This window comes from Sitophilus oryzae, unplaced genomic scaffold (assembly GCF_002938485.1).
Source record: "Sitophilus oryzae breed Bouriz unplaced genomic scaffold, Soryzae_2.0 scaffold_1372_pilon_pilon, whole genome shotgun sequence".
Lineage (NCBI taxonomy): Eukaryota > Metazoa > Arthropoda > Insecta > Coleoptera > Curculionidae > Sitophilus > Sitophilus oryzae.
The window spans coordinates 500,501-511,571 of record NW_022146029.1 but is presented as its reverse complement, the minus strand read 5'-3'; the positions used below and the strand labels follow the sequence as shown (position 1 = coordinate 511,571).

General features: G+C 33.1%; 1 protein-coding gene across 3 annotated transcripts; it reads left to right on the top strand.

The window, feature by feature from the left end:
• Nucleotides 1-244: 244 nt before the first annotated feature.
• On the top strand, nucleotides 245-5,399 carry LOC115875322. 3 transcript variants are annotated; one of them, XM_030890741.1, is made up of 2 exons: nucleotides 245-388; nucleotides 1,249-5,399. In XM_030890741.1, the coding sequence occupies exon 2, from the start codon at nucleotides 3,946-3,948 to the stop codon at nucleotides 4,951-4,953; it is 1,008 nt and encodes a 335-aa protein (XP_030746601.1). In that variant the 5' UTR covers nucleotides 245-388; nucleotides 1,249-3,945; the 3' UTR covers nucleotides 4,954-5,399. The 3 variants fall into 2 exon arrangements, with proteins under 3 accessions (XP_030746602.1, XP_030746601.1, XP_030746603.1); XM_030890742.1 differs by having other exon boundaries at nucleotides 3,931-5,399.
• The last annotated feature ends 5,672 nt before the right edge of the window (nucleotides 5,400-11,071 follow it).

Genomic DNA, 11,071 nt, shown 5'->3' with positions numbered 1-11,071 from the left:
CGTTTAATTTATTGTTCGATGTCGTCATGTCGTGACAGCAACTTTTATGCCGAACTAATATATTATTACACTTCACAGTTTTGTCCTCGTATTACATAATTTCTTACACATAGAGTATTAGTCTCGTGTAGCGAGATCCGTACGACAAGTTTAAATATTAGAAAAAAAAAACGCACATCCCTACTCTACTGCCCATCCCTAGTCTCCTGTCATCGTAGTGTCATTCTTAGTTTTGTCGTTGCGAAATACGTACGATCGGGAGACGCAGTGATAAATTAGTGAAATTTAGTGATAATGGGGCGCTCGAAAAACCGCAAAAGGGACAAGAAATCAAAGAAGAGACTGCTGGATAAACTACGGAGAGCACTGGAATCATCTTCAAGCAGTAGTAAGTAGAATTTGAAGAAATATTTCTCGAAGAACAGGGCACAATTCCGAAGTTTTACAACATAATTATGTGTTGTGGGCAAAGTAATTAATAACGCCCAAAAAGTCGAAACTGTTTTCGGCTCTATCGGTTAAGATAAACACAAACACCACCATTCTTCATTTTGTTATATCCCGTATGACTGGTTGTCTATAATAATGGGTTCTACACAGTGGTCAACCAGATGACAAAAGAGGTACATAAACTACATACTGGTCCAGTGATCAAATTAAAAAAAAAAAAATGTAAAATTGAATGTTGTTTTATTATATGCACTCAGATGTCTGAGACTGCATATTAATATTACATATGCACGTAGTGAGGCTCAAAAACTTCGGCCAAAAATGCTATATAGTAATTAAAAGTGAACGTGCTCTATGATATGCACTCAGATGTCTGAGTCTGCATATCAAAATTACATAGGCATCATTTTTAAATTGCCTTTTTGTAGTGTGGCTCCGTAGCCATACACTTCTGTCAAAAATGCTATTTAGCAACAAAAAGTGAATATTGCTGTATAATATGCACTCAGATGTCTGAGTTTGCATACGAATATTTTATATCTCTTTATTTTTAAACTGCTTATTCGTATTGGGGCTCTGTAGCCACACATTTCTGCTAAATATGCAATTTAGCAGTAGAAAGTGATTGTTACTTCATAAGATAAACTCAGATGTCTGAGGCTACATATATTTATGGGCATATTATTTTATGGCATATTAGTGAAGCTCAGTAGCTTCAAACAATCACTGGTTCAAATACAACCCTGACGCAGTTGTCATAGGGTTTATTATAAAAATCTAGTAAACAAAGAGATATAGGCTCGGATACTTCATCGAGTTCGACATCCTCCTCCAGTGAGGAGGCGCCTTTAGACTGTGATATGGAAAAGGGTGAGTTATCCCTTCAGGAAAGGGGGGGAGAGCCCGACATCCAAAATAACCCATTGCCAGTACCAGATAATGACGCCTTAGACCTGTTAGGCTCTAAACGTAAGGCCGATATTTCTTATGCTGAGGATATCCATATAGAGATAGCATCTAGGTGGGAAGACTTTCTAAAATCTGGTATTGAACGGGATGAAAAGAAAAAAATTATGGATATATATCCAATTGTAGGCAATTGCAAATTATTAGCTGCCCCTAGACTCAATGTGGAAATACAGTCCACAATGGAAGAAAGCGTTCTCAGACAAGACGCTTTCTTAGGGCGTACCCAAGACGAGCTAGGAGCGGCAATCTCAGCTCTAGCAATACCTCTAGATAAGCTCTTTTCACAGCCCTCTGAAGAATCCAAGGATCTTCTAAAGCATATTGCCAATGCAGCAAAATTGCTGACAAACGTACACCACAGCTTATCAAGCCACAGACGACACATTATTCTTCCAAAAGTAAACCCTACCATACGTAAATCCATAGAGCAGTTCCCTATTGATGAACTCCTCTTTGGACAAAAATTTGCAGATCAGTTGAAATCTACGAAAGAGTTAAAGAAAACCTCCTTGGAATTAAAGATTGCCAACCCGAAACAGAAATTCCAGTCAAAAAACTACAAGCGCCCTTGGAACAAATCGAAATTCAAACAGAAAGGGAAGTATCAGGACCAGAAGACAATCAGGAAGGATCAGAGAAGCCGCCTTGTGCGTCGGAAACCGGAAACTTACACACCATCCCGATTCCAACCTTAGAGGTAGATATAGCAAGTCAGAAATATGCTGGTAGACTTAAGAGTTTTATAAATGAGTGGAGAACCCTAACAGATAATCCTCTAGTTTTAAGCTGGATACAAGGGTTAAAACTACAATTTTTACAACAACCCTTTCAAAATAGTTGTAAAAATATGTTGAAAAACCCAGGGAAAAACATTTTAGATAGCTTAAAATGTCTTTTAAGTGTTGGGGCGGTAACACCATGCAGGCATACAAAGAACCAATTTATTTCTCCATATTTTTTACGAGAAAAATCAAACGGACAGTTCCGTTTTATACTTAATCTGAAACATCTAAATGAATTTTGTTTCAACCCTCCACACTTTAAACTAGAGGACTATCGCACGGTGTTAAAGTTATTGTACCCTAATTGCCTATTTACTTGTATTGACTTAAAGGATGCGTATTTCCTTATTCCCATACATTCAGAACACAGAAAATTTTTAAGATTTGTATTTGAAAACCAACTCTACCAATTTAATTGTCTCCCATTTGGGCTAAGCATAGCACCCTATATATTCACAAAAATTATGAAACCTATTTTAATGAAATTACGAACCGAAGGCATTATTTGTATATGCTATTTAGATGATATCTTAATAATAAGTTCATCCATAAAACAAGGTGTTGAAGATGTAAACAAAACCGTATCTATATTACAACAATTAGGTTTCATAGTAAACTTTAATAAAAGTCAATTAACACCAAGCACAGAGTGTACATATTTAGGTTTTATTTTTAACTCGGAAAATATGACTGTTTCCCTTCCTCAAAATAAACGTCAAAAGATTATAGAAAATATAAATAAAATGTTATCACAGTCTCGCTGCACAATTAGGGAATTTGCAAAGTTAATAGGTGTTCTTACAGCTGCTTGCCCTGCTGTTAGGTATGGCTGGCTTTACACAAAAATTTTGGAGCGGGAAAAAATTAATTTTCTTAAAACAAAACACAGTTATAATAAATACATGCTGCTTAGTGCAAAAGTGAAAACCGAACTACGTTGGTGGTGTAATAACGTAAAACATTCTTTTAATCCAATTATGAAAGGGACATACGACATTGTAATTTTTTCAGATGCTTCAAAAATTGGGTGGGGAGCTAGCTGCAATGGCGTGAATATTCATGGGTTCTGGAATAGCCAGGAAATACAAATGCATATTAATTATCTAGAATTATTAGCAGCTTACAATGCCTTAAAATCTTTTACAAAACACCAAGTGAACATTAGCATTCTATTCAGAATTGATAACGTTACAGCCATATCTTTTATTAACAAAATGGGGGGAGTTAAATACAAAAAATTGCACAAAGTAACTAAAGACATTTGGCAATTTTGCGAAAAGAAACGGTTTTCGTTGTTTGCATCGTATATCAACACCAAAGATAATATAGAGGCAGATTTAGAATCACGATGCAAAAAGATTGATACTGAATATGAATTGAGTAATATCGCTTTTCAAAAAATTTGTAATAAATTTGGCTATCCTGAAATTGACTTATTTGCCACTGAGCTAAATAAAAAATGCAAAAGATATATCTCTTGGAAGCCAGACCCAGGGTCGGTGGATGTAGACAGTTTTACAATAAGCTGGACAAATTATTTTTTCTATGCGTTTCCACCTTTTTCGATGATCTTAAAAATGCTAAATAAAATTGTAACAGATTGCGCAACGGGAATTGTGGTAGTACCCTTGTGGCCCGCACAACCCTGGTTCCCGTTGTTTCGAAATCTTATGATAGCAAAACCGATTTATTTTAAACCACGAAGGAACCTTATTTTATCTCCTTTCAGAAAACCACATCCATTATGGAGAGACACTACCCTGGTAGCAGCTCATTTATCAGGGTTGCGTTTTCGAAAAGGTCGTTCCCTGAAGAAGCCATTCAAGGAATAGTCTCCTCGGTATCAGAGTCGACTATGAAGCATTATGATGGTTGGTTCAAAAGATGGTGGGTTTTTTGCATAGAGGCACACCATGACCCGTGGGTTTACTCCTTAAGCCACTTCATAAATTTTTTAAATAAACAAGCGCAAAGTGGGAAATCTTTCTCGGCCGTAAACAGCTGCAAAGCAGCTTTGTCTTTCATACTTCCTATTTCTAGCACTGATGAACCCCTCATAAAAAGATACCTGAAAGGAATATATAATCAAAACCCACCAAAACCAAAGTATGATACGACATGGGATCCGTATCCTGTTTTATCATTCTTGGAAAAATTAGTTCCTTTAGACCGTTTAACTTTAGAGCAATTGTCTTATAAATTAGTAACCCTACTAGCACTCATCTCAGCGCACAGGGTTCAAACTCTATCAAAAATAAAAATTCACAACATCATTAGATTTGAGGATAGGCTGGAGATTCTCATTCCAGATAGAATAAAATCCAGTGGTAAGAATCGACAACAACCTGTTCTCAAAATTCCGTTCTTCTTGGACAAGCCAGAATTGTGTTTGGCAACTTGCATACTCTTTTACATCGAAAAAACAAAATCATTTCGGGAAGAAGGGTATGATACACTTATTTTAACACACAAAAGGCCTTTTCATGCAGCAAGTAGCCAGACCATAAGCAGGTGGATAAAACACACCTTAAAAATGAGTGGAATAAGCACAGAGCAATATTCAGGACACAGTGTCAGACATGCTGCTACGTCAGCTGCTAACAGAGGGGGTGTGAGTGTAGAGGAAATTCGGAAGAGAGCTGGATGGACAGAAAAATCAGCAACATTTAACAGGTTTTATAACCGACCTCTAGCTGTCCCTCCAGACCTTTTTGCTAGAGGATTATTGAAAGGGTCTAACGTAAATTCTTGAATGAACTCTTTTTTCAGTATTTCTGAATATTCATTCATATGTTAGGATATATTAATATATATCCTTTATTACTTTTATTTTATTTGGTTGCCATTATTATGTTATTACAATACAAAAATGTTATTATATTCATAAGTTTACCACTTGAATTTAATATTATAGGTTTTAATGTTTTTTTTTAATTCGAAGAGTTTTTTCGATTTAAAATGGGTTTTTTCTCTATGTAATTTGATATATAAAAATAAATTTGTTCTGCATTACTCTTGATAGCCTTATTTAAGTCTTTAAACAGCTACTCTATGTGTAAGAAATTATGTAATACGAGGACAAAACTGTGAAGTGTAATTAATAGATCAAATGACTTACCTTAAGGAAATTTGATCCTAATTACACGAACAGTTTTGTCCGAAGTATTACATAACCCAATCCCCAAATTTATAAGTACAATTCCCACCCAAAGGCTATCAGAGGTCTTTAAACCGAATGACGCTACGATGACAGGAGACTAGGGATGGGCAGTAGAGTAGGGATGTGCGTTTTTTTTTCTAATATTTAAACTTGTCGTACGGATCTCGCTACACGAGACTAATACTCTATGTGTAAGAAATTATGTAATACTTCGGACAAAACTGTTCGTGTAATTAGGATCAAATTTCCTTAAGGTAAGTCATTTGATCTATTAATTAATTGTACCTGTGTCACTTTTTAAAATCTACCTAGGTCTATATAAATAACGTGACAAACGGAAGAAATTTGTTATTATAGTATTTTTTAGTCAGTTAACATTTTTTGTACTGCATTTTAATAAATTATTTCCATTATTATTAAACTTATATTTCATTACTAACGTTCCAGCATTAATAAATATCACCATCAATCGCCCTGTATATTATTAATTTTAAAGGTAATTAAAGGTATTTTCTTAGTTAACATTATAAGGTAGTGTATATTAAAAATGTATATGTTTTGTAATAATATACTTAACTATTTTAATAGCCAATAGAATAATTAATATAAGTGTATCTGATAAAAAAAGAAGAATAGAAATAAACACATACTGCATTATACACAATAAAAAGAATGGGATGCCAATTCAAGTCTTTTGAATCTGGCAACTGTGCATATTTAGCCGAGCTACAAGGCCGTCGACGAGCCGTTGATCCAAAACCGAAAGTTCAAAATTTCTAATTATATTCTGATTATGATATTGTCGCGCCATCTAGTATTCTATTTGTGCAATTTTAGCTCTTTCATTTCGAGTATTTTTCTGTTGCGTAGCTAGATATTCTGTGGTATGGGGCTTTATTCTTTTTTTTTAATTTTATTGTCCTATCATTACACCATTTTTTTTCTAAACTTCTAGTCGTTTTAAATCCACTGAAAAAAGGATTCCAAAAAAATATTAATATTATGTGCTCTATCATTTCTTTATCATTTTTTTATTTTTATTCATTTTATTTTTTTTATTATTTTCTATATAAAAAAACTAATCTGTACATCGTAAATTGTAATAAGCAAGCTATAAAAAGAAATAAAGGAAACAAAGCTATGATAAGCAAAAGAAAAATATTATTTCTGCTGTACAATATTCTCTAAATTAATTAAACTATTCAAAAGAATGTTTACATTGTTTACCCCCAGATATTTTCACAGGTTACAGTTACTAAATTAATTCATAATTTTGGATAACTAATCATAAAAGTTTGGGAGCTCCGCAGGGATCTAACCTTGGCCCACTAATATTTTTATTATACTGGGTGCGTCTCGAAATAGGCTCACCCCTATAACTTTGTTATTTTTTCATATAAAAAAAAACGAGATTTGGTATGTTAGTATATGACATAAATTAGGATTGATTGACGTATTCAATTGTCTTTGACCACTTCCTGCTTCACCGGAAATGGTTACAGCTTTTGATTTTTAAATGGCACCACTGGTATAATTCTACTTTATTCGATAGAAATTGACACTCTGAATAGTATGATATATCATATGTCAAATTTTGACATTTCCACTTAAAAACAAATTGTATTTTAAATTTCAATCTAAAGTGTGTCATGGCTGTGTTAAAAGCACCAATTTTTAATCAAGGAGCCCTGAAAAACTAGTTTTGATAGTCTAATGTTTTTCGTGTCTTCTCCTGGCCGGTTAAAAGATGCCCAAGTCGTATTTTTAAGCATATCTGAATTTTTTTCAAATAGAATAAGGATGGCTCATTAGCATATTTGCAAACCAAACCGAACCACACATTTGGTATTTCGAGTCAAATTGTCGTTATGAATTGCTTTTTACAATTTCAATTAAATCATATGGGAAAATATCATAGTTTACATAAAGTTTAGATATGATATGTTATATTTATAGTGTCATTTCCTATCAAATAAAGTAGAAATGTACCGAAATGCCATTTAAAAATCAAAAGTTGTAGTCATTTCCGGTAAAACAGGAAGTGACCAAAAACAATTGAATACGTCAATCAATCCTATTTTAAGTCATATACTAACATACCAAATCTCGTTTTTTTATCTGAAAAAATAAAAAAAATTACTACCTATATTTTTTTAGAGACAATTGGTGAATTGCTGTTTTCTTTTTCTCATATTAGCACTTTAATTGGTATTTCCTATTGGACTAACAAAGTATTATTATCATTATAACTAAAGTTATTTAAAATAAGTAATTCAAACCAGTTTTCAACAAAAATTTTAATTTAAGTTTTTCAATACGAATACAAGAACAGTATAAGGAACAAAATTAGTAAAAAAACTGAGTGCTGCTTGCTATTTTTGGAAAGGCAAATTCTCAAGAGGTTTTTTTGTAAAATTTAGAATTCGAAATAAAAATCTTTTCATCGAATATTCGGCGTTTAAAGACCCGAATTCTTGTTTACATTTTGTCGTGCCGGAAATAAAATTACTGTTTTAATACACCGACCGGTGCAAATTTAATTAAGTTCGTATTGAAAGCAAAAATTGCGCTTAATTGAAAAAAGCGTAAAACGAAAATTTTAAATAAGGTAAACGAAAAACAACCTAATGTTGAAAAGAGCCTTTTAAATTTATTTACAAAAGATAGATTCCTTTTAATATTATTCTATTTACTTTTTTTATTTTCTAGGTAAGCATAAACGATTGAATTACTGAAAATCATTAGAAAAGGATAAAAAATCGTAAGTACTACCATTTCTTTCATTATTATATGTTTATATTATTTAAATTTTATATATTTGAATTAGAGTTGGGCTAAAACGTAAAATCGCATTAACAGGTATACCTGTGGCCATGATATTATATTAACTGCTATTTTTTAACTTTGGGATGTCACTATCGATCTTTTAGATATAGCAAACTAGTCCATGATGCCATTTTGTATTTATAATATATAGGGTGTTCCAGAAATAAGTGCAAGTATTGTAAGGGATGGCAGATCTCGATAAAAGAAACATATTTTCTCTTTATCGTTTTTCAAATAAGTCCAAAATAACGAAGTTATTTTACTTTGAAAATTTCCAAAAAAATATTTTTTGCTAAAATTTTGATCTCGATCTTTTCTGGATTTTCTTTCTTGTAAATTTAATCTAATACCTATGTTGCCATATTATCAGGAAATTATGTTTTTAAACTAAAAACTAAAAAAATGGTTTTTTTCAAAAAATTTCGAATTATCAATTTTTTTTTTTCGCGAAAAAAACTCATAGGCGTGTTTCTGGGATTGAACTATACTACCAGTTAAAATAGTTGCACTTATTTCTGAGGAGACACCCTGTGCAGTATAAAGAAAAATAGTAATAATATATTAGATATAAATACAGAGTCTCCCATTTTAGTTGAAATCATACGGTATCTCCGTTATTCCTGAAGATAGAAGGGTGCGGTTTGCACAATCCTGTGCCACTTTTTTGTCAAACGAAAGATGCCGTAAATAAAATTTTCATATTACTCTTCGTTTCTGAGCTACAGGGTCCTTTTGAAAATTTTGCAATTTGGGACACCCCTTGTATCTCTGTTATTGTTAAAAGTATCGAGACGGTGAAAACTGTTTATAATAGAAATTTTTACGTAGAATACAGTGGTGTAGTCTGTTATTCAACAAAAAGAATATTTTTAAAGATATGAACTAAAGTTATGTTTTCTTAAATGGAACACCCTGTATATTTATAAATTGTATGATCTGGCTTGCCATAAGCTTCTCAAAAATATATATCACTCTATATTTATTTTTACTATTTATTGCAATATATAAAAAAATATATTAAAAGATCGTATTTATCAGTAGGCCATGATTGATAATAAAAGAAACTAAAGAATTATTAAAGGTATACTGCTGTCTGTTTCTTCTTTTATTTTGAGAGCCACTAATAAATTCTTTATATATAAGGGAAACTTAACTCTCTACCGGTATATGTAAATCTTGGAAGCTATGGTATCGGAACTTTTAAATATTCCTTAAGCTAATTTACGTTAAATACACTTTCAGCAAGATGTGCCCCCCCCCCCTCACAACTTAGCTGACAACAAGAATATTAGAATTTTGTTTAATTATTATTTCTCAAATCAATGAATTGAAACCAATGGACCCATATACCCATATGATGGCCTCCTGGATTCCCTAATTTGTCCGTTCTCGATTTCTGATTTTGGGGATTTTTGAAATATGAAATATATCGTGGCAACTAATACAATGTCGAAACCCTGGAAAATGCTTTAATAATGCAAGCTTTTAGATATTGGCAAACCCATCCCCATGGCAAACCCATCCCCATGGCAAACCCAAGATCGATATGAATTACATTTTGCGTAATTTTCATCTAACGGAGAAAAATAATTTCATAAAAAATACAATTTTGTTTTTTTTCTAACAATTGGCGGCATATTAATATATAATATTTTTCTACTCAATATCTAATTTTTAATTGTTTTTATATATTTAAATATCTAATTAGTGAACACAATCGTAACACAGTTTCTAATCGTGCTTATATTCTGTCATCTTACATAATTGAGGCATTACACAATATGAATGTTCTACATGTTGCATACTAACTAAATACATGTATAGTATAATAATTGTATGCGACGAACATGTATTTAGGTAATTGGTGATTTACAATTTAGATTATTAGGTGATTTGCGATTTTCAACCTTATGGTGCGTTTAGACTTGAGCACGCACGAGCTGAGCGTGCGCGCACGGCATTCGTTCGCGCTCTCGGCTCCGTTCAAATTAAAAACTTATTTCTCGACGAATGAAGTGATCCATTTATGCGCGCACAGAAGAGTTGTGTTGGCGAAAATAATGGACGACCAAGAAATAGTCGAGGCTGCAGTAAATGTTATGCACAGCTTAATTATTAAAAAGGAGGAAAATCGAAAATATCGTCGCTGGTGGCAAACCCAAATTTTTAGAAATCGATATAATTTACTGCAACAACAGTGTCTGAGGAGGGCTATGATCAGTTCAAAAACTTTACAAGAATGACCAGACCCGACTTTGAATATTTACAAAATTTAATAACACCAAAAATTACGAACAAAACGAAAGATACAAAGAATAGCAATTTCATTAATAACGACATATTCAATATTAATTTTATTTACAAGATCTTGCCATGCGTTTTTTTTTATATTTTTTAATAATACAAAGTACAAAGAATGGATGTTAAACACATCCCATAATTCCCATAGGCAACTTTTCATATTCTTCAATTAATAATAACGAAGATTCATTGATCCACTCCATAAGTTTACTAAAGAAAACGAAAAAAATCACACACGCACGAACGCAGACAAAACAAATTGCCGGTGCAAACTGAGCGTCCGCGCACACATAAAATCCCTTTGAGCACGGACCAAAAACCGACACCAGACGGCTCACGTTCGCGGCTGCTCGCGCACAGACAAATTCAGAGTGAGCGTGCGCGCACAGCCGTTTACACTTGAGCATTCGCGGAGGATCAGTGCGTGCGTGCTCAAATCTAAACGCACTATTACAGGTTGTACGGTTTCGCTTTCGCACTTTAATATGTTGGCGGTTAAACCACATCGCTACTCGCGATTTGCAACATTTGCCGTATCTGTTATGGCTTGGCCAAAATACCACAGGTAGCGATTTTTCGCCCA